At 44.1% G+C, this 24,768-nt stretch overlaps 1 protein-coding gene across 1 annotated transcript in view; it reads left to right on the top strand.

Moving 5' to 3' along the window:
- Window positions 1–306: 306 nt before the first annotated feature.
- Window positions 307–24,768, top strand: part of LOC124798124 (leukotriene A-4 hydrolase) — a 131,196-nt gene continuing 106,734 nt past the window's right edge. Inside the window, exons 1-3 of the mRNA XM_047261382.1 lie at window positions 307–726; window positions 3,493–3,608; window positions 20,933–21,072. Of these exons, the coding sequence (XP_047117338.1) occupies window positions 675–726; window positions 3,493–3,608; window positions 20,933–21,072 (308 nt within the window). The 5' untranslated portion in view covers window positions 307–674. The remainder of the gene's footprint in view (window positions 727–3,492; window positions 3,609–20,932; window positions 21,073–24,768) is intronic.

Genomic DNA, 24,768 nt, shown 5'->3' with positions numbered 1-24,768 from the left:
ACGAAGAATTATCTCCTGCAAGTCACGCCAAGCGCCTTGGAGGTTGTAAAGTACTTGGCGCATATATATATATATATATATATATATATATATATATATATATATATATGTGTGTGTGTGTGTGTGTGTGTGTGTGTGGGCTACTGTAAATTTGGGTGTTTCTGACTCGGGAATAATAATTTTTGCAACACAGGTTACGAACACAAACCGTTATATAAGTGCCTCCACTTCTGAATAAATGACACAAACTTTGAGGTTACTTTGAGTGTAGGCGCCTACCACTGGAATTTCGTTTCTATGCCTACAGATGGCGGGCGAGCAGTAGTTGCAACGTGTGTTCATGTGTTGACATATCACATTTGCAGCGATCTATTGCATGCACAGACTTTTGCGCAGAGACATTGTTGCATAGACCACGTCTATGCGTCCGTGGCTGTGAGAGCGCTTTGAACATAATCGCAACTCACATGCCCGTTGACTGTGGGAAACTGCAAGAGAAACAAACAAGTTTCTTATCACGGAATCTATGCGATACGAGGCGCGTATCAGTAGTTGCCAACACCTGTTGTTACCTTTAAATGTGATAAGGGGCTTAAATTGTGGCTGCTGATGATAGGTGTTGCTTTACGAAGAAAGGAAAATACCATTTGACACTTAACGTCAGCTTAACCAAAATGACGAAGGAAGGACTTAGTTCGGGAGATCCTAATTCCTACTCCAATCCCGGTAGGTTTGATTATCATCCTTAATATGAATTACTATAAGCCATACTCCGAAGAGAACTGTGCAACAGCAACGTTTTAAGAAGTGTTTCATTATATGAATAAAATGACACGTTCATGCCTATGTTTTTAGCAATAAATATTTCGGGTTTGTTGACGTGAAGTATATTTTTACACGTAAATAGTAAATCGGCCAATTTTTTTTTTGTTTAACTGGAACCATGACATTATTTTTATACGAAGTATTGTTAGCTTAACATGTCTACAGTGCAGCATCACTTAGCACAACCTCAGATTTAAATTCAATGCCTCATGCAGTGTAGGCGTAATGTTAAAATCGTATAACTGTATTGCTTCGTCCATTGGGTATTATACCAGCAATGTTATAGCAACGGTAGACTTTTCATTTTGCCTAGAGTGCTTCAAACACTTTTCTCACAAACACAACTTTTCTAGAACTAGTTGTATATCACACATACAATATTCCGACAGATGCACTGTGAACATCAACATGAGTCTTTATTAGGTGCCGTGAAACACTGCTTGGGAAGACTCATTGGCATTATGTAGAAGTTTTCAAACTGGTGTTGCTTCAGATTTATGTAAGTTCCATTAAAGGTCCTTTTTAGCTGATGGGTTTTTTTTCGGTGATTTGCTTGTAACTTCAGGAATGTATATAAAATGTAAACTATTTGTATGTAAATGAAATAAATTTTTTTGTTATAAATCTTGATATGTTTCCTATATTTGTATATATGAGATTAATAAATCACATTCCACGTTACTCAGCTGCTATTTTTATCTAGTGGTGACTGTATTTCGTACTAAATATTTCTGTAACTTACAGCACTATCAGTGCTGTATATAAAGCTAACATGAAAAACCTGCTTAGTGTGAACATGAACGCCAACAAGAGTGTAGATATCCCTTTCTCCTAAGTCAAAATAAACAATATTACTAATGAACAGGTGATCTTGATCAGTTGATTGCTTATGGAAAGTTGATTGGCATTTGCTAAAACACTTTGTGTTATGTCTGGTCTTCCTGGTGAATAATTTAGTTAACTCCAGTAGAATACCTGGGAGCACATCCATGACAAAGACTTGCAGCTTCATGCTTTTCATGTTACTTGCAAAGAATAATGTACCCAGCAATATGGAGGAGGACCTACAGTTTTACGTGCACTGCAAAACATGGTGCAACTTGGAATTTATCACATTAATAAATCATGGCTGGAGATGAAAGAAGTCACAAGTGGCTGTTATAATCGTAGAATTAAATTGCAGATGAATGATTAGTGTTGTAGCCTTTGGTGTGGTAAGACCGGGGTTGAATTTGTGGTGCCCCGTCAGATTTTTTTCTGAGGTAAGGAGTTCTGGAATGGAATCAACTCAGCCTTGTGAGACCAATTGGGTTAATGGAAGTGCCCTATTCCACCTGTCTGCTTTGACACATGGCGTAAGGGTTTTGTGGCGTGTGACATCATTAAGGTCCAAAGTTTATGAGTTGGTTGTGTTCGTAGATGTTGTGTTGTTGTGTTTGATGGCGCCCTCTGTGTGTGCGCATGTGGTGTGTGTGTGTGTGTGTGTGTGTGTGTGTGTGTGTGTGTGTGTGTGTGAGAGAGAGAGAGTGAGGTGTTTTGGTTTTGATTTTTCGTAGTTGTAGGTGTTGGTTTTTTCGTATCAGTTGCAATGGTTAACCTATATAGATAAAGGAAAATGACCGATTCTATTTTTGTAGTTTTCTGCATAGGTATTGGTGTTTTGGTAATGTCAGCTGTGGTCAAGGGAAATGTCTGATTCCAATTTCCATAGTTTTTGCTTTACGCATTGGTGTTTAGGTATCGTCAGATTCCTGTAGATTTTGTAATTATTTTTTTCCATAATTTTGTGTTTTTTTTACTGTTATACTAACTTATCCCCTCCCAAAAACCCCCATTTTCCCACAGTTGTCATTTTAGCTTGATTGTGTTATAGGAGGGAGATGTTATTGTCTTATTTACACGTATTTTCGGGTTCGTTGCCCTGTGTATGTAGTCATATTGGAGACGCTTAGAATAGCCATATTGATGATGTCATGTGTCAAAGCAGACGGGTGGAATCGGACACTGCTTGAATAAAGCAGCAGTTGCACCATCAAGATTCATCTACTGGCAGTCATGGCTGGAGGGATTGGCAAATTGCCCATGTCCCATGATCATAGATCGCATCCTCGTACTGCCACTGCCTTGTAGGCAGCTGTTGGCTAGTTGAAACAGGCCTGGTGCCTAATCCATAAGTGGTGTTTCTGTTTGCTTTGAAAGTTTAGTTAGTTGTTCTGTAGATCATATTGATGGTAACTGTTATGAAGTGGAAGGCATCAATTGAACAATCTCACAGAGAGCTATAAAATACGAATTTATTTCTATGTGAATGGAGTTTTGAAGAAGAAGCAATTTTAATCTATATTTGAAAACACTGTTATATTGTGCATCTTTGGCACAAGTCACACATAACTACACAAATCTCCCTGTATCTTGATAAAGTAGTTACTAGGTAATATAAATCACAAGCTCACTATTACGACATCCCTGAACATTGCCGTGACATTAACGCATAATTCTTTGTTGGAGTGACTTAGGTATCACTCAATTAGGTTATGTTTATTACACAGTAAAATTTACTTTTTTGCTTGTCTCAAAACTTATTTACAACGCTTCAACAAGAACTCAGTCAAGTCAGTTTTTATTTATGTATTTCTATATTTATTTATTCACTTCCCCTTTTTTCAGATGAAGTTGCCGTCTCTCATTTAGATGTCTCACTAACTATTGATTTTGAACGCAAAATCTTGATAGGCGAAGTGAACTTGACCACTGAGAAGAAGAAGGATGATGCTCACCTCCTGGTTGGTCATTAATTGCTTTATTTATTCATTAATTTTATTAACTGCTATGTTTTATAAATGTATTTTAGGAGATTGTGGCCTTCTTAATTATTCACAGCATACACATAGAGCTGGCAAGTCAACATTCAGCAGTTGTTTCCTTTTCAAATGAAATATTAATAAATATTGTGGTATATTTCAGTTATTGATCACCACATTCTATTGCAAGATGTAAATAACTGTAAGATTAGAATCTTGAGTCTGATTGTAGTGCAACAGTAATATACAAATTAATTATAAAATATTAAGATGCAAAACCACATGGCATTTCTAGGCTTTAAAGTAATATCAAAAGCATGGAGCCACCCAGAAATTTATTGTAGGGTCAGTTCTGCCCAGTCTGTGTCACTTGTTTTAGCAGAGAAGATAACTAATGGAACTATAGTGCCTTTTCTGGATTAATTACATTACATGATGAAAGTAAACTACAACAGTATGACTCATAGCCTGTACTCTCAGTTTCAAATCAGTGCACTCTGCTGCAGAGTGGATATTCATTATGGACTTAAGAAACTGTTTGCATTACTAATAAATGAATTATTTGTTATGATGTGTTAGTGCATAACTGTTTTTAGATCTTGAACTGTGTCCTTAAAATATGACAACATTCATCAAAATCAATGAACTTGTTGGCAACTGTCAAGCACTTTACAGTAAATGCATTCTTCCAACTTGCCAAAAGGCAAAACATTGCAGTTCTGTGCAGCATTATAGAAAAGACATGCGGAATAATTTGTTTATTGCTAAGAATGAAACAAATCCAAGAGTCTTATGGTGGATGGTGGGGGTAAATTATTACAATGTGGCAGCACAAGCCAATCACCAATGAGAGAGAAAAGTACTGTACAGAGGATAGTGCACTGCTTTTCAACTATCCCAACTATGTGTAATGTTTTAACACAGTAACACATTTTCGTATATGTGAATGTCTCTTTCAGTATATAAACCATAATTAGATTTAATCTGCAACATCATTAATTAGCATATAGTCTGGATGTGTTAGTGAATTCCAAATGAATTCTTAGATCATGCATTGTCATTGCTGCCCTTGCTACCGATAGCAATGGGTCTCTCTCAGCTTGGCTTCAATAACATGTCCTACCCCACCCCACCCCATAAGAAGGTGTCCGTTGTTTCTGAAGCTAGGGGTGGTGTGATCACCTTCTGTATGCTTCTGTTTGTAGTACTGGGAGATACACCTCCTGAGTTTAAGTATTCACCAACTTTCCTGTGTTTTTTAATTATTTTCAAAGAACACCACTTTGCATGCAAGAGTTTACATTTTCATTGGGTGCACAACATTCCTTCCATTAATTTAAAGCGGTGAGGTGGGATTAGGAAGGATAGGTTATTACATGATTGGCAAAGACTTGCCAAGCCCACAGACTGCAGAACAGAGTAATTCCAGAAAGGGAAAAGTGTGACTGGTCATTTTACAAATTAATCTATTTACTGCTGCCCCTTGCGTGTGCTAGACATCAGTTTTGCGTGGAAAATGGTAAACATCCCCTTATATGTTGGATATCACTTTTGTTTCTTTTTCAGATACATTGTGTAAAAAGGTTGTATCTACATCTATACTCTGCAAACCACTGTGAGATGCATGGCAGAGGGTGCATCCCATTGTACCAGTTATTAGGGTTTCTTCCTATTCCATTCATGTATAGAGTGTGGGACAAATGAGTGTTTGAATGCTGTTGTGCATGCAGTAATTATTCTAATCTTGTCCTCACAATCCCTACGTGAGTGATAAGCAGGGAGTTGTAGTATATTCCTAGAGTAATCATTTAAAGCTGGTTCTCGAAAATTTGTTAACAGACTTTCTTGGGGAATACTTTAACCTATTTCTTCAGTGACTGTGTTGATAACTTATCAACAATTTTAATGGATCTCGACACCAGTGTGATTCCAGAATATAACATTACCTTTGTAGAAATGGGTTACCACATGACAACTAGACTTCCATCTGATTTCTTGAATCCTACACCTGTGGAGTGTGACATTCCAACTTTAATTTTGAACATGAAATGCCACATGGTGTCACTTAAACTAATTAATGTTCGACATCATGCTACAAAGTCTGTCTTCATCCATCATGAACTCATCACGTTTATTTGTAAGACATGGTGCACAGAGAAAAAACCTCTACAACCTATCTACAATATACCATATCTGGTACATTCACGTGCTGAAAAACACCTTGATATTGAAACGTCTCAGGATCAGAAGACCATCTCCATTGGCAGACTCAAGCCAGCCTTCCTACTGAAGAATGTGGATTCCAGATCATCTGTGCCAGCTCCAAGTAAACATTCAGTTCCAGCCACCAAAACTCCAGAGTGTCATCAGTGAACCCAATGAGCCGTATGTTCTGTCATGCTGGATGTGCAGTGCACTTCCTGAAGAAATATCTCAGCGTTTTCTCTGGGGAGGGAGTAATATGTTGCTGTAAGGGACACAGTGAAATGTAAACTGCATAAAATTTGTAGATACATGTTGGAGTAATTAGTCTTTTGTTATCTTTGGCTATCATTGCCATTAAAAAGTTATATGTGCATTCTTATTATGTTCATTTGTGCAGTGCAAAATAGATAAGTATTTTTACGAGAAACAACAATGTTATAAGCCACAGGGAATCACAACATGATGCAAAAAAAAATTGTCTTGAATACTTCGCAGTCTTCTCCATTTGTACAGAAAATTTTGTGAGTCCCTAGCTGATAATTTTTCAGGAAAGAAAGCTTTGAAAGCTATTCTTTATTTATTTATTTACTCTCAACTACTTTCAAGGTTATAAGTCTCATTACCAAGTGCTCATGCTCTTCGTAATCAGACACAATTTGACATCATGTACCATGACAGCTCATATCTGAATAAATAATATGTAGCTGTTTCCGGGAAGTCCTTTGTTGAAGCCCGTGTAAGTTATTTGGCATTCTTTCTTTTCCTGCGGGTTTATTCATTTTCATCTTCATCTACATGACTACTCTGCAATTCACATTTAAGTGCTTGGCAGAGGGTTCATCGAACCACAATCATACTATCTCTCTACCATTCCACTCCCGAACAGCGTGTGGTAAAAGCAAACACCTAAACCTTTCTGTTCGAGCTCTGACTTCTCTTATTTTATTTTGATGATCATTCCTACCTATGTAGGTTGGGCTCAACAAAATGTTTTCGCATTCGGAAGAGAAAGTTGGTGACTGAAATTTCGTAAATAGATCTCGCCGTGACGAAAAACGTCTTTGCTTTAATGACTCCCATTCCAACTCGCGTATCATATCTGACACACTCTCTCCCCTATTACGTGATAATACAAAATGAGCTGCTCTTTTTTGCACCCTTTCGATGTCCTCCGTCAGTCCCACCTGGTAAGGATCCCACACCACACAGCAATATTCTAACAGAGGACGAACGAGTGTAGTGTAAGCTGTCTCTTTAGTGGACTTGTTGCATCTTCTAAGTGTCCTGCCAATGAAACGCAACCTTTGGCTCGCCTTCCCCACAATATTATCTATGTGGTCTTTCCAACTGAAGTTGTTCGTAATTTTAACACTTAGGTACTTAGTTGAATACTGCATAACTATTCAACAGTTAAGACTGTTGCCACTTCTTTTTGCAATAAGTTGCATGTAACACATTACATTTGGATGACAAATGTCATAAAGTTCAGATAATACATTTTAACCAGAGTTCCTTTCTGCTTTTTATTGAGCTTCGGTAGGACTGTTTTCAGTTTTTTGGCAGATTCATCTTGCATCTCAGTTTATTTTCCATGTTCTCTTTATAGATAATTACTGCCAGTAACTGACTAGTATCGGTACAGTAGAAACATGAACTGCATCTTTCAGCAAACAGACTAGTAACATTTTCTTTGCATCGAATTATGGAGTGTTTTACAAAGATCAGGTATTATTTTCATTTTATTCTTATGATAAATGACAATATTATGAAAATGATAGGCTGCTACTCAGAATATAGATATAATGTTGAGTTATAGGCTGGCAAAATGAAAAGGCCCTCTTCCAAACGAAAACACGCACTTATTCTGGCCACAGCAACTGGACACAGTGGTCATGTGTGTGCGTTTTCTCTGTTTTGGAAGAATGTCTTTGGCCAAAAGCTAAAAATGTGTAACAGTCCTTTCATGTGACTCAGTCCTGTATGTGACTGTATGTATCAGTCCTGTATGTGACTCAGCGACTCCACTATATCTCTATATGCTGGGTAGCAATCTGTCTTTTCCGTAGCATTGTTGTTATTCCAGTCTGGACTTTCCATTGTTTGATAAAGACTTTTAGTTGCATTGACCGTGTGGTTGCTGTCTTCTCATAGTTGCTGGTCATTGGTTAAAGGAAAGAGTTGTTGAAAACTGTGAAGGTCCATCTCCAAAGGAAAAACATGATACCACATTGTCATGATTCCCTTCAGCTCCACAGAACAAAGCAAAAACACTTCACATGAATATAATGAAACATAAAGATTGCGACTACATTAAAATATTAATATTTAACCTGTTGTTGTTACCCAGAAAAAAGACTTTAGTGTCACTATCACCAATTTGCCCCCAGGGGCTCAGCATTCATTTGCTGGGTACGGGCTTGGCACCCCGGGGTTCCTGAGCTGGGGACTGGTAAGCGCCGCCAGTCCCCTGTCACCATAAGCTCTGGGCATACTTCAATGACCACCATGCGGCGCGGCGGTGGAATGTTGTGTGTCTCAGGGAGTGGGGATCTTGGCTTGACCGCCCGGCTCGCGAGGATGGAATAAACCTCTATAAACAACCCCTCAATCTCAAGGTGTGCTGCGCGCTGATGAGATGCATGGCTGTTGAGGTGGAACAGTCGTTAACGGGCAACCTCTGGGGAACCTGCCGCACCTCAGTTGTATAAGGCTTACCTAGGCACGCGGGGCTCTGTCTAGGTGGACTTGTAGTTCCCTAGCTGCTCGTGGGACCGAGATGGATCCTTCGAAATCCTCTTTTCTTCCTCACAGCGGAAAGGGTGGGCCGCTGGAAGGTTCTCACACCCAGTCTCTTAAGAGGGCTCGTGCAGTCAGTCCCCCTGACTCAGGCACTTCTTTGTCAAGTCCAGTCTTAGGTAACAGAATGCATTCTGGTAATCCGAATGTGTTTCTCATTGTGAAATGGAAGGAAGGTAGTTTCGAGAAGGTTTCGCCCTTCTATATACAAAAGGGATTGGAGGGAATCTGTGGCTCCTTAAAATCGGTGAAGCGCTTATGTAATGGGACCTTGCTAGTGGAGACTTCCACTTCCCAGCAAGCAAGTAACCTCCAATCTGCTAAATGCCTTGGAGAGTATGCCATAGACACTGAACTACACAGCACCTTGAACTACAGCAAAGGTGTTGTGACATGCCAGGATCTAGTTGACATTCCCAAGGAAGAACTGCAACGTGAGTGGGCTCCGGAAGGTATCGTTGATGTCCAACACATCATGAAGAGGGTTGATGGCAATCTTGTCAAATCCGACTCCTTTATTCTGACCTTCAGTAGCACAAAACTTCCTGAACATGTTAAAGCTGGCGTCCTTCGCCTTAGTGTGTGAGGCCTTATTTCCCGACCCCAATGCGCTGTTTTAAATGCCAGCGTTTTGGGCATACCACCTTAGGATGTAAAGGCGAAGCGACTTGTGGAAACTGGTAAGGCTGCTCATGAAGGAGATGGTTGCTCATCTCCGGCTAAATGTATTAATTGCTTTGGGAACCACCCTGTTTGGAGTAGGGACTGCCGAATATTTTTAGAGGAACGCAAAGTCCAGGAAATAAAAACAACCAAGCGTATCCCCTATGGTGAGGCCAAGAAGATCTATAAGTCGACGCAACCTCCCACATTTGCTACATCTTTTGCATCCCTGGTTCAGAAGCCTACTCCAAAAGTCGATGCCTCAACACAGACCGAGGTGGTGAGTGTTGGCACTAACACCTGCAGCTGTCAGTGCACTTGCAATGCAGCCAGTGTTTCAGAGCCAGTAGCCCCTACTCGAACGGCAGACAAAGGTACAGTGGCGAACTTGGGCCAGCCCCTGGCGCCTCCAACAGCTGAGGCTGTTCCCAAGCCCAGTGCACCACTTACCACTCCCACATCAGCTCCCCCAAAGCCCACCAAACCACAGAAAGCTCCTGTACAGCAGCAACAGCGGGTCAAATCCCGTGGTAAACCATCTGACCATGCGGATGTTATTTTACATGAGGCTTCATCTGACTCTTCCTCAGAGTTGATGGAATTCGATGTATGTGTGGGGCAATCATCTCATCCCACGCCTGCCCCTCCACCTGCTGCGGTCTCCAACATAGATGGCTCCCATACTTCAGTGGAACTTGCAAGGGTTCAGGACGCATGTGGAGGAACTTCGTCTACTCTCTCAGGGTAGACCACTGTGTCTATGTCTCCAGGAGACATATTTCCATCCATCATACTCCCCTGAGATACGGGGCTATACACTCCACAAAAAGGACGACATGCGTAGGGAGAGAGCTAGAGGCGGCGTAGGTATTTTCGTCAGGACGGACTACCACTCCTCGCCTCTCTCACTTACGACAACTTTACAGGCCGTCGCTGTGTCTGTGCACGTGCGTCATCCATTGACTGTATGTTCGCTTTACTTGCCCCCACATGATGCACTTGATGAAGTGGCCCTCACCGACCTTCTTACGCAGTTCCCCCAGCCATTCATTATTTGTGGTGATTTTAATGCCCACAATGTGCTTTGGGGCTCTGCAATTACCTGCCCCAGGGGTAGAGCAATTGAGAGGCTTCTCCTGTCATCCTGTGCCTACTTGCTCAATGGAGGACAGAGTACTCATTTCTGCACAGCGACTGGGTCGTTTTCTGCCATTGATCTCTCGCTTTGCTCTCCAGCTCTTGCCGCCAGTGCTCACTGGGAAGTGGTTGCTGACTTGCATGGCAGTGATCATTTCCCAATCTGGATTCACCTGCCAGATGGCGTGGGCCCCGAAAGGAGACCACCACGATGGGTGCTCAGTGGAGCTAACTGGACACTTTATAGCCAGTTGGCCCAATTTGAACACTGTGCGAATGTTGAGGTGTGGGTGGATCATATTACCAAAACGGTCCACCACGCAACTGCAGCATCCATTCCACAGTCCACAGGCTACCGGCAGAGGCCACCTGTGCCTTGGTGGAGTGCCGAATGCCGCTCTGCAATCAGGACCAGGCATGCGGCTCTGCGTCGTTTCAAGTGTCGGCCGACTGCTGAGAATCTTGCAGCCTTTCGGGTGGCGAGGACAAGATGTCGCCGCATTATTCATGAGAGCAAGAAGAGGTCATGGCTACAGTTCCTGAACACCATTAATCGTTCCACCAAAAGTTCCATTGTGTGGGAGACCATCAGGAGAATTTCTGGCAGAGGAGGGAGGTGCCCCATAGCTGCTGTAATGAATAACGGCACTCTCCACACGGATCCGCGAGACATTGCCCAGACTATGGCAGAGTATTTTGCCACAGTTACTGCAACAACCAGTCAGGATCCAGGTTTCCAGCGCCATAGAGCCGTTGCTGAGAGGTGTAGCCTGGACTTCCAGTCCACCTCTCATGAAGTTTACAACTGCCAATTTTCTATGTGGGAGCTGGATTCTGCATTGTCTGGAGCTCGTGACACATCCCCTGGTCACGACAGGATCCATTACAGTATGCTATGGCACCTCACAATGCGCAACAGAGAAAACCTCCTCACACTTTTTAATTCCATTTGGCCGTCGGGTCACTTTCCTGACACGTGGCGTGAGGCAGTTTTAATCCCTTTTTTAAAACCTGGGAAAGACCGCACGAGCCCAAGTAGCTACTGTAGTGTTGCCCTCACTAGTTGCGTAGGGAAGACCTTGGAGCGGATGGTCAACCGCGCCTTGTCTGGATGTTAGAATCCCGGCAACTCCTTAGTCGCTTTCAGTGTGGGTTCAGGAGGTTTCGTTCCACCTTCGATAACCTTGCCCTCCTGGAGGCGGCTATACAACAAGCTTTCCTGCGCCGTAATCACCTTCTAGGTGTATTTTTCGACATCGAAAAGGCCTACGATACCACTTGGAGGCATCTCATCCTGGAGCAGCTTCACGAATGGGGTTTTCGTGGTTGTCTTCCTCTTTTTATTCAGTCTTTCCTCTCGCCACGATATTTTAGGTACTGAATTGGTGACGTCCTGTCTGATCGCTTTGCGCAGGAGAACGGTGTCCCTCAGGGTAGCGTTTTAAGTGTGACTCTCTTTGCCATCGCTATTAATAGCATTACGTCCATAGTGAAAAGTACTGTCCAGTGTTCTTTGTTTGTGGATGATTTCTCTTTGTTTTGCTCTTCTTCAAGCCTTGCAACGACAACTTGTCAGTTGCAACTTACGATTAGGCATTTGGATGACTGGGCGTGGAAGAGTGGTTTTAAGTTTTCCACCGAGAAGTCTGTATGTGTTCTTTTTAACCGTTCTCGTTCGATTTTAACCTTTCCTGAGTTGAGGATGAGGGACACTATTCTTACTTTTAAAGACACGGTGAGATTTCTGGGGCTCATTTTTGACTCGAAGCTCACGTGGTTAGCTCATCTTAAAGACCTGAAACGGTGGTCACTTAAGGCTTTAAGTATTTTAAAATGTCTTAGCCACAGTACATGGGGAGCTGACAGGACTTGTCTGCTCCAGTTTTACAGGGCGTTCATGCGATCTCGGCTCGATTATGGGTGCACGGTGTATGGGTCTGCGAGGCCTTCTTACTTAAGGATGTTGGACGTTGTGCACCATGAAGGGCTTCGGTTGGCCACTGGCGCATTCCGAACTAGCCCCATACCAAGCCTCTGTGCAGAGGCTGGTGAAATGCCACTTCATATGCGGCGACGGCTACTTACAGTGCGCCAGACGTATAAAACTTTGTCCACACCATACACCCCTGCATTCCCCCTGCGGGTCCGGGGATTAGAATAGGCCCGAGGTATTCCTGCCTGTCGTAAGAGGCGACTAAAAGGAGTCCCCCCCCTCACGGGGGTAGTTAGCGCCTGCGTCCGGAGACGGACGGTTCCACGACCTCTATTTGCGGTCGTTTTGCTTTTTCACTTCTCGTTTCTTCCTACCTTTGGTTGGTTCCTTTCTTTGCTCTTCTCCACCTCACTGTCTTCCTTACTCTTTCCCCCGCAAAATCTCCTTGCCTTCTTATTGCCTTCTTCTCCTTGCCTTCTCATTGCCTTCTTCTCCTTGCCTTCTCATTGCTTCTTCTCCTTGCCTTCTCATTGCCTTCTTCTCCTTGCCTTCTCATTGCCTTCTTCTCCTTGCCTTCTCATTGCCTTCTTCTCCTTGCCTCCTCTGGTCTCCGCCTTGGCGTTTGAGACAGTCTGTCCTCTCTCTCTCTCTCTCCCTCTCTCTCATTTTTCCTCTTCTTCCTTCCTCCCTGTGCGCGCCTGAAGGCCGACCCACGCGTTCGCACGCGTAGCCGGTGACGGGGTAACGCGTAATTCCCCGCCCTGGGTAGACATGTAAGGCACGCGCGTACCCCCTGGTAAAGGCCAGGCCCGGGGAGGGGTGATTGCCTGAGCTGATACCTTCTGACCATGCCGATTGGTCCCTCCGTCTGTTTCTCGGGAGGTGTGACCTGAGGTGTAAACATTCACCTAAGGCGGGAGTGCCCTCTGAGAGGGTCCCCACAAGGAAGGAGCGCGCCATCGGAGACGCTGGCAATCATGGGGGATTCCTCCGCAATGGATTTCACTCCATCTGTCTCGACTTCTGCCCAAAAACGGAAACGTGACCAGCCACCAGTGACAAAAGTACTACCGCCTGTCCCACAGTTCCTCGTCGTTTCTAGATCTGAGGACGGAAAGGATTTTTCCTCTGTCAACCCTTTCGTTATCCAGAAGAGTGTAGATGCCATAGCCGGATCTGTCAAATCTTGTACCAGGTTGCGTAACGGTACCTTATTACTAGAAACTGAGTGCGCCTTTCAGGCACAAAAACTGCTTCGGGCCACACTCCTGTACACGTTCCCTGTGCGGGTGGAGGCTCACCGAACTTTGAATTCGTCTCGTGGTGTAGTCTATACTAGCTCCCTCGACGGATTGACTGACGAGGAGATTCAATCATTCCTCGCTGAGCAGGGCGTGACGGCTGTCCATAGGGTCATGAAAAAGGTCAACAATGACTTTGTACCGACCCGGACACTTTTCTTGACCTTTGATAGTGTTAAGCTGCCATCGCGCATCAAGGCAGGCTACGAGGTTATTTCTGTTCGCCCCTATGTCCCAACACCTACGCGCTGTTACCAGTGTCAGCGTTTCAATCACACTCGACAGTCTTGTTCCAATGCGGCTAAATGTGTCACTTGTGGCAGGGATGCCCATGAGGGTGACTGTCCACCTCCGTCTCCTCATTGTGTGAACTGTCAGGGTGACCATGCCGCATCCTCCCGCGACTGTCCTGTCTATAAGGAAGAACGCTGTATCCAAGAAATTCGGGTCAAAGAGAAAGTGTCCACCTCGGCTGCTCGCAAGCTATTGGCTAGTAGGAAGCCCACGCTGCTCCCATCGGGGAAATACAGTACTGTCCTCGCCTCTCCTCGGACTACCAGGGAGGTGGCAACCCAGACATGCGATCTGACCTTCAGCACCACGGTCGTCCGTTCGGCCAGTGCTAAGATCGCCCGGTCGACGTCTCCTCTTGCTCCCGTCACCCCACAGACACCAGCACCTTCATCAGCTTCTGCCAAGACAAAGACCCAGAAGTCAGATGCACAGGCTTTCAAGAAGGAACCGTCCCGTGCAGACTTCTTACGTACCTCAACCTCCCAGCCTTCGACCGGCACTTCCACCAAACGTCCTTCCAAGAAGGCGCATAGGAAGCACAGTTCTCCTTCTCCGCCACGGCGCATTTCTTCTCCTGCGCCACCCAGCGGTTGCCGCCCCAGGCCGTCATCCGTTTCGCCTGGCCGCACCGCTGATAGCCGAACATCTAGCCGTTCACCGGCGGAGGAAGCTCCCCCTCCCGGCCATCTTCTCAAGATGGCCGATGAACCTGTAGACCCCATGGACAATGACTGTCCGCCTACTGATACCGGCGGCAGTGCTCGCTCGAAGCCAGGCCCTCAGCGGCCTTCGAGGTGACCCCTTCTTTCGTCTTCCTTTTCTTCTTACGATGGCACTTATTCACTGGAATATTCGCAGCATTCGCTCCAACCGAGAGGACTTGCAGTTGCTGCTCCGCTTGCACCGTCCGCTCGTCGTAGCCCTCCAGGAAACGAAGCTACGCCCATGCGATCAAATTGCCTTGGCACACTACACCTCTGTGCGTTTTGACCTACCCCCTGTGGTAGGTATCCCGGCCCATGGAGGGGTTATGTTGCTGGTCCGGGATGATATTTACTACGATCCCATCACGTTGCACACCGGCCTGCAGGCAGTAGCCATCCTCATTACTCTCCCCACTTTTACATTTTCCATTTGTACCGTTTACACTCCATCGTCATCTGCCGTTACCAGGGCAGACATGATGCAACTTATTGCTCAGCTACCTGCACCATTTTTGTTAACTGGAGACTTCAATGCCCACCATCCCCTTTGGGGCTCTGCAGCATCCTGCCCGAGGGGCTCCCTGTTAGCAGACCTTTTCAGCCAGCTCAATCTTGTCTGCCTCAATACTGGCGCCCCTACTTTTCTTTCGGACACATCTCACACCTATTCCCATTTAGACCTCTCTATATGTACTCCCCAACTTGCACGCCGGTTTGAGTGGTATGCACTTTCTGATACATATTCGAGCGACCACTTCCCGTGTGTTATCCATCTCCTGCAGCATACCCCCTCTCCGTGCTCCTCTAGTTGGACCATCTCCAAGGCAGACTGGGGGCTTTTCTCTTTCAGGGCGACCTTTCAGGATAAAACCTTCACAAGCTGCTGAATATTCTATCCCTCACCCTACTTCTTCTCCACGTCGCGTACCGGTCCCCTGGTGGACTGCAGCATGTAGAGACGCTTTACGTGCTCGTCGATGTGCTTTACGCACCTTTAAACGCCACCCTACAGTGGCGAATTGTATCAATTATAAACGATTACGTGCTCAGTGTCGTCGTGTTATTAAAGAAAGCAAGAAAGCCAGCTGGGCTGCTTTCACAAGCACCTTCAACAGTTTTACTCCTTCTTCTGTTGTCTGGGGTAGCCTGCGCCGGCTATCTGGCACTAAGGTCCACTCACCAGTTTCTGGCTTGACGGTCGCGAATGACGTCCTTGTGGCCCCTGAGGATGTCTCCAATGCCTTCGGCCACTTTTTCGCCGAGGTTTCGAGCTCCGCTCATTACCACCCTGCCTTCCTCCCCCGCAAACAGGCAGAGGAGGCTAGGCCACCTAACTTCCGCTCCTCGAATCGTGAAAGTTATAATGCCCCATTCACCATGCGGGAACTCGAAAACGCACTTGGCCGATCACGGTCCTCCGCTCCAGGGCCTGATTCTATTCATATTCAGATGCTGAAGAACCTTTCTCCTGCGGGTAAAGGTTTTCTTCTTCGTACTTACAATCGCATCTGGATTGAGGGACATGTTCCCGCATGCTGGCGCGAGTCTATTGTTGTCCCGATTCCTAAGCCGGGGAAGGACAAGCACTTGCCTTCCAGTTATCGACCCATCTCGCTTACCAGCTGTGTCAGTAAAGTGATGGAGCGCATGGTTAACTCTCGATTGGTTTGGCTGCTCGAGTCTCGACGCCTACTTACCAATGTACAATGTGGATTTCGTAGGCGCCGCTCTGCTGTCGACCATCTGGTTACCTTGTCGACCTTCATTATGAATAACTTCTTGCGGAAGCGCCCGACCGCGGCTGTGTTCTTTGATTTGGAGAAGGCTTACGACACCTGTTGGAGGGCGGGCATTCTCCGCACCATACATACATGGGGCCTTCGCGGTCGCCTCCCTCTTTTTATTTGTTCCTTTTTAATGGATCGACAGTTCAGGGTACGTGTGGGTTCTGTCCTGTCAGACACCTTTCACCAGGAGAATGGGGTGCCACAGGGCTCAGTTTTGAGCGCCGCTCTCTTCGCCATAGCGGTCAATCCAATAATGGATTGCCTCCCAGCTGATGTATCAGGCTCCCTTTTCGTAGACGATTTTACCATCTATTGCAGCGCGCAGCGTACGTGTTTCCTGGAGCGCTGTCTTCAGCGTTCTCTTGACCCTCTTTACTCCTGGAGTGTCGCCAATGGCTTCCGTTTTTCTGCCGAGAAGATGGTCTGTATTAACTTCTGGCGCTACAAAGAGTTTCTCCCACCATCCTTACGACTCGGTCCCGTTGCTCTCCCATTCTTGGAGACAACAAAATTTTTAGGTCTTACATTTGACAGGAAACTTAGTTGGTCTCCACATGTGTCATATTTGGCTGCCCGTTGTACCCGTTCTCTAAATGTCCTCCGTGTTCTCAGTGGTATGTCGTGGGGAGCGGATCGAACCGTCCTGCTTCGTCTATATCGGTCGATCGTCCGCTCCAAGCTGGATTATGGGAGCTTCGTATACTCCTCTGCACGGCCATCCATCTTACGCCGCCTCAACTCCATACAACATCGGGGTTTACGACTTGCGATCGGAGCGTTTTATACTAGTCCCGTCGAGAGTCTTCATGCTGACGCTGGTGAGTTGCCACTCACCTACCGGCACGATATACTGCTTTGTCGGTATGCCTGTCGGCTACTGGCAATGCCCGACCACCCGTCTTATCGTTCCTTTTTTGATGACTCTCTCGACAGTCAATACGGGTTGTATGTCTCTGCCCTGCTACCCCCTGGAGTTCGCTTTCGTCGCCTCTTTCAACACCTTAATTTTTCACTCCCTGCAACCTTTCGAGTGGGCGAGAGCCACACGCCACCTTGGCTCCAGGCTCAGATTCGCGTCCACCTTGACCTCTGCTCGCTCCCGAAGGAGGTTACCACCGGTTCAGTCTACCACTCCAGTTTTATCGAACTTCGTTCGAAGTTCATTAATATGACCTTCATTTATACAGATGGCTCTAAGACCAATGACGGGGTTGGGTGTTCCTTTATTGTCGGGGCACAAAGTTTCAAATACCGGCTCCATGGCCTTTGTTCGGTCTTCACAGCTGAGCTCTTTGCCCTCTACCAGGCTGTCCTTTACATCTGCCGCCACCGACATTCTGCATATGTCATCTGCTCTGATTCCCTGAGCGCTATCCAGAGCCTCAGTGATCCATACCCGGTTCACCCTTTCGTGCACCGGATCCAACGCTCTCTTCAGCAGCTGGTGGACGTCGGTTCTCCGGTTAGCTTTATGTGGGTTCCTGGCCATGTCGGTCTCCCTGGGAACGAAGCTGCAGATGCCGCGGCCAAGGCTGCGGTCCTCCAGCCTCGGACAGCATCTTGTTCTGTCCCCTCGTCAGATTGTAGCAGGGTAATTTGTCGGCGCATTTTATCGCAGTGGCATGCCGATTGGGCTGCACTTACAGACAACAAACTTCGGGCCCTGAAACCTCTTCCCGTGGCTTGGACGTCCTCCTCACGCCCTTCTCGGCGGGAGGAGGTCGTTTTGGCCCGGTTACGAATTGGCCACTGCCGGTTCAGCCATCGCCATCTGCTGACGGATGCGCCGGTGCCGTTCGGCCCCTGTGGGCAATTGCTGACGGTCTGCCATATTTTAACGGTCTGTCCAGATTTTAACACCCTGCGTCTTGATCTTGGCCTGCCATGTACTGTAGAAGCCATTTTAGCGGATGACCCGCGAGCAGCTGCTCGCGTTCTTCATTTTATCAATTTGACAACCCTCTCAAAGGACATTTGATTCTGCTGTTTTCCTTTTTTAATCCTATGCCTGTCAGTCTGTCTTTTATCGTGTTTTCCGTTTCGTTGCTGTTTTAAATTTGTGACTCGCGGTGCATTCCTCACGTAGTCTGGGCGCTAATGACCGTTGAAGTTGTGCGCCACAAAAAAAAAAAAAAAAAAAAAAAAAAAAAAAAAAAAAAAAAAAAAAAAAAAAAAAAAAAAAAAAACACCACCCCTGCATACCATACCGTTGCTCAGCCTCCTCTGGCACGATTGTTTCATAACTGGCAACGTGCGACGCAGCCCTATGGGATTCGCGCACAGGATTGCCTCGGTGCGATGTCTATGGCTGGTCATTGTGTTTTACGTCGCGGTTGGAGCAGATCTCCACCTTGGCTCCTCCAGAGATCCAAACTTATTTTAAGAAAGATAGCACACCACATTTTACATTCCAATCTCTGTTTTTTAACATTTTAGATGTGCATCACGGTTTCACTGTCGTTTACACTGATGGCTCCAAACGGGAGAATTTCCTTGGCTGTTCTGTAGTGTTCCCTGATAATGTTACCTGGATTCGCCTCTCCGCTGAATATACCGTTTTCGCAGCGGAGCTCCACGCGATCCCGAAGGCACTGGAGCAGATGCATCGTGTCCGTGGCGATCGATTTCTTCTCTGCTCTGATTCTCTTAGTGCCTTACAATCACTGCAGAACCTAAACCCGACTGAGGAGATGGTCCAGCTGATATATGACCAACTGTACTTGCTCCAACGGCGGGGTAAGGAGGTATCCTTCTGCTGGATGCCTGGTCATGTCGGCATATGGGGCAATGAACAGGCCGATCGGGCTGCCAAGGAGGCCTGCAGAGAGCAGGATGTGGTCCAGTGTCCTATCCCCTTGCAGTCAGTCATCGCTGCACCTCACAGGAAGTGCATGGAGTTGTGGGAGGACGAATGTCTGGTGGTGATGGCCAATAAACTGCGGTCGGTAAAGTCAACCACTCGGCCGTGGCGTTCCTCCTGCCGGTTGCTCAGGTGGGAAGAGGTGGCCCTCACACGTCTTTGGATCGGGCACTGTCCTCTCACACATAGCTTTTTATTACGGCGGGAGACTCCTCCGTTTTGTGATGCCTGTGGTGTGCGCATCTCTGTCCGGCACATTTTAACAGACTGAATTTTATACCGTGATGCAAGGGCAGAAGCACAAGTTGATGGGGATCTGCCTTGTGTTTTAGCTAACGATGAGATGTGTGTGTCTAGGGTTTTTAAGTTTTGTGATGTGTCTGGACTCTGGCCTAAACTTTTAGGCTGGAGGTTTTAGTGTATTGCAGAGTGGCTGACTCCTCCCTTTTTTCCTTGCGGTCAGCCAGCCACTTCCATCTGGTACATTGTTTTAGCTCCCTCTACCATTTTCTTCCTGTGTTGTTCATGTTTTACTGCTGACGCCCTGCTTCATCCCACACTTCGGTGTGGGTGAGCACATATTTTTCAATGATTGTTCCCCGTGTTTTATGTTCCGTTTTATATAAGTGTTCTGAGATTTTTTTTTGACACCCGTCTCACTATGTTACTGAACGGGCGCTGAAGACCTTGCTGTCGTGCGCCCAAAAAACCCCTCTACTACTACTACTACTACTACTACTATCACCAATTTATGTTGCTTCAGCCCCCGTGTCATTGATCTTCGACAGGTCTTCCGTTTTTAGTGGCAGTTCCGTACCCAAAGGACAGAGGGCACCTTGCACCTCTTTACCCTTGTGCTCTTTTTTTGTCATTGCTGTTTGGAGAATGGAACCCTTCCCTGTAGCAGCTATAGGTGCTCAAAATAGCTTGTAGAGAGACCGAGATTGAACATAGGACTTTTCAGTTAGGAATCAGATATTTGGATCACTAATATGTCCACGTAAAAGCCATTACAAGAGCTAAATAAAAGATGACACTTACAAATATAAAAAATTATCAGTTTTGTGTGTGGGAAGCATCTTATTTAGTTTTGCACTTTCTGATTATGCACTTCTATATCTACATAGCTGTTGTTTTTGACAATCTCCATTAAAATCGTGTTTTCTCAGTTAAATCTTTGACCAATTGCAAAACGAGATACAATGGCATACCTGAGAAGACACAGTCAAGCTTCTCAAATCGTACAAAGTCAGGAATCTCTGAATTGTAAAAATACTTATAAAAATGACTACATTTAGAATGACGTGCATTTATAATGGGTTTTCAGAACATCACATCATGAAACTTTTTTATGTGGATATTTAGAGATTTGGTAATCGGAGTAAATCTTTCTTACAGGTAGTAGAAGTAGTGTGATATTTGGTTGCTTCTTCCTTTAGTCCTGTAGCAATAATTGGTAACTGCTTTGTCAACTAAAACCTACTTGGGAAGAAAAAAAAAGTGGAATAAATGTATTTACTGTTGTTCTTATACAATCATTACACAAAAAGCATTAAAGTATTCAATTCTACCGAATGATATCCATATATTGTCAACCGAGACAAAAATTGTAATTTCTTGTTTCAGGTTCTTGACACAAGAGAACTTAAAATAAAGGACATATCAGATAAGGACACTGGTACTAAGCTCGACTACACCATTGACAAAGATGACCCTGTGTTTGGATCCAAGTTGACAGTAAAATTACCTTCAAGACTTGGCAAAAAGTAATTGGATTGTATTTTATTTTTATTTATAAACTTGGTTATGGGGAACTGCTTAATTGGTGTGAGTGAGGCCACTGATTTTGATCCTTATTTTAACTTTGTGAGCTATTGAGGAAAGTATATCTAACAAGTTGTGCATTTGGCTATCGTACAAGCAGTAAGAATAACTATATTTACTGTTCTTATACAATCGTTACACCAAAAGCATTAAAATTATTGATAATACTGAATGATATTCATGTATTGTCGACTGAGACAAAAACTTTTCATTGTAGTTTCAACAGTATGAGTAAAGGGGAAAAAAGTAGGAGCCGTTATTTTTGCAGTGCTATCTCATAAGTAACTTATACCTTCCTCTCTGTTCTGTAAATCACTACTGAACGTGCATAATATGAGGTTAAATACTGTACCACCATTTTTACTGATGGTTCCAAATGTTGCATTCAAAAAGCATATACAATTGCTGTTAACTCACTTTGTATTTTCAATCATCCTTGATAATGAAAAAGGCAGCCAGGTTCCAGCTGCCACATATGATGCACCAGCAAAGTAGCAAGTTAATATTTCTATGATTCTTTTCTTTGTGTAATTGTGAAATTTCTTGTGTGTTTTTGTATTTACATGGTGTAACCTCACATTTTAGTAACTGTAAAGTGTAGATTCACACAGTTTCTAGTACAGTTGTCATTTGTTTGTCTTGAATGGTCAATGACTGTTTATCTCAACCTAGTCAGGCCCCAGCTGCTGCCTTTGGGACAGCATCGGAACAAGTTACGTATTTACATTTGTTTGCATTTTTCTTAGTTTGGTTCTTATATTTCTTATGTGTTTTTGTATGTAAAAGTAACTGTAAATTGTAGAGTCACACAGCCTGTAGTGCAGTTGTTATTTGTTTGCCTCAGGCTAATCAGTTTCCAGCTGCTACCTGCAACATACCAGCAGAGCAGCAAGTTACATACTTAGCTTTCCTGTGTCCTGTGGTTCGGGGGCTGCATCACTGCACTGACGCAGCATGGAGGCATCATCAGAGCGAAAAGTAGTATTTGGAGCATGTCAAGAATGTGGGGGAATACTGTTATTGCTAAGGGCACCCCAAGAGAATAATTAAAATGTCAGTATTATGCAGGTTTTTAAAAGGGAACTTTTGAACTGTTACATACAAGTTGCCATTCATCTTCCAAAATATTAAATAATACACCATATTCCCAGATCTAGCCCTCCCTCGCCCATACAAAATATTGCGTGGGTGCCCTTGTTTCTTTTCCACTATGTATGTATCATCATCCGTTCATCATAAGAATAAACCTGATGTAAACATTGCACTATGTGTTCTTCCAAGTTTGCTGGAAACTCATTGGATTTCCGTTTCACGTGGGACTGCAGCCAAGCTGTCTCGAATACTGTCAAGTACAATAATAAGGATACGTTTTGTGCTGTGCATTACACGCACATTGTCTTAACGATATTACAGGGCAACAGCCTTACCGGCACATTTAACTTGGACAGCACTGGCCGGTCAGCTGGTATAGCTAGCCTGCAGTGACATGACCAGCTGCAGTTCACACGTAAAAAGAGACGAGCAGAGAAGCAATACAGCTTCGAATGTCATTTAATTTTTAAGCGGAATGAAATAATATACTGCAAATCTCCCACAATGTGCTCTTTTGACGACTAAGCGAAAATCGCAACACGTTATCATTTTTAGCTTACGTACTGTTGTAATTAAAAACAATAATGATGAAAATTCCTGACTGAACCACAAGGTAATTTTTTTGCATAAGCTGTGTGTTACATAAGAGAGTATTGAGGGATTTCTCCATATAGTTAAATATTGATGCCGCTGAAGGTATTACTTACAGTCAGTCGTCTGGTAATCTCTTAGCTCCTTCCTTATTCGAATCTGAGAAATACATTTCAGTTCTGGAAGTGTCTCCTGCTACATTGATAATGAACCTGCCAACAACAGAATCTACGAAGCAAACCAGGCGCAGCATTTTCTCTTTTTTTATGACGAGCTGTTCTAAATCCTGCCAGTGATGTACGAAAAAGCTGCATATGTTAGTTCCAGTACATCTGGCAGCTTAACAGTCTTTGTTGCTTTTCGGGCCAAATCCCGCAGCTTGGCTTCAAATCAGTTCTGTTGGGTTCACACTGTAATGGTACAGTAGAAAATGTAAAAATGCAGCATTTGTATGACGTGCTCGACGCTGTGAAAACAATTTTTTTCATGTTTCTACTATACTTATCTACCTCTGTGGTATAAAACGATGGACATAGTCCAAATATAGAGGATTTAGTTTTTCATTTTTACCTTCAAAATTAAGTTGTTATGATTTCTTAATTTAAACAACTTTTATAAACAGCCTTTCATAAAACATCGATAATTAAGAATTTGTATTTGGAATGGAAACAGGAATTTAGAGTCCAATATGTAATTAGAAACAAAAAGACATGAACTATTCATAAAAAATGAGGTTTATAATTATGAGATGTAGGTATTTCAAATTGAATGAGAAAAAAAATGCTATTGGGGAGATATGAACCAATGCATGAATGCATGCATGTGATTCACATTCCATTATGATATCGACTGTACTATTTGTTTAACGAATGTTTGTATCTTAACTGCATCACATATAACAGTGGAAAACTTCAAAGCCTGTTATCTCCATAAATTTATGAGAAACATTAAGAACAGCCTGTTTCTCGACACTTTTTAACCATATTCCACATGCATGTATCACTATGAAGCAGAAAGCGGCCTCAGCTATTTTCATACTGCACATTAACAGCGCGACAATCAGAACACAACGCTACAGAGGCTGTGGCTGTCCATGATTTTTGATATAAAAACTGCTTAGCTAAAGTGTGATTAAGAAATATGTTGATGACTGTTAATATGTTTGAATATCTTAAAGTTTCATTTAACATAACTTAGTAATAAGGTATCTAATATGTAAGTAGGAGCTACTTCCAAGACCGTAACAACACCAGTGTATGTGTGCTACGGCTTTTGACCAATCATCGCATTTGTGTTTGTTTATATCAGGTTTATTCTTATGATGAATGGATTATAATTGAGCTTGCAGGTAGCATTTGCAGCAAACACAGTTTTGTTTGATGGTCATATTTAAGAATGTCATTAAAAATACAGGAAGACATGCATATTGTCAGTGCTTGGAGCAGTAACTGAATGTATTGCAATGAACGTAAGTAGCCAGTAGAAACTGATACCATCTGATTACACCATCAGTTATCAGTCACTGCCGGCTGGGGTGGCCGAGCGGTATTAGGCGCTACAGTCAGGAACCGCGCGACCGCTATGGTCGCAGGTTCGAATCCTGCCTCGGGCATGGATGTGTGTGATGTCCTTAGGTTAATTAGGTTTAAGTAGTTCCAAGTTCTAGGAGACTGATGACCTCAGAAGTTAAGTCCCATAGTGCTCAGAGCCATTTGAACAATTTTTTTGAACAGTCACTGAAATCGATCATAACTATCAGATATCTAGCAACATCAGTTCATATCAATGTACAGTGGAATAACAACATAATTCTAGCTGTGGGAAAGATAGCTGCCAGATTGAAATTTATTGAAAGAATGTGATGGTAGTGTACTTGCCCAAGAAAGAGTTCAATTACAAAATCCTTGTCATACCAGTCCTTGAGTGATGTTCATTTTGGACCTTTATGAAATTTG

Source organism: Schistocerca piceifrons, chromosome 5, assembly GCF_021461385.2.
Source record: "Schistocerca piceifrons isolate TAMUIC-IGC-003096 chromosome 5, iqSchPice1.1, whole genome shotgun sequence".
NCBI lineage: Eukaryota > Metazoa > Arthropoda > Insecta > Orthoptera > Acrididae > Schistocerca > Schistocerca piceifrons.
This window is presented reverse-complemented; position numbering and strand designations above follow the sequence as displayed.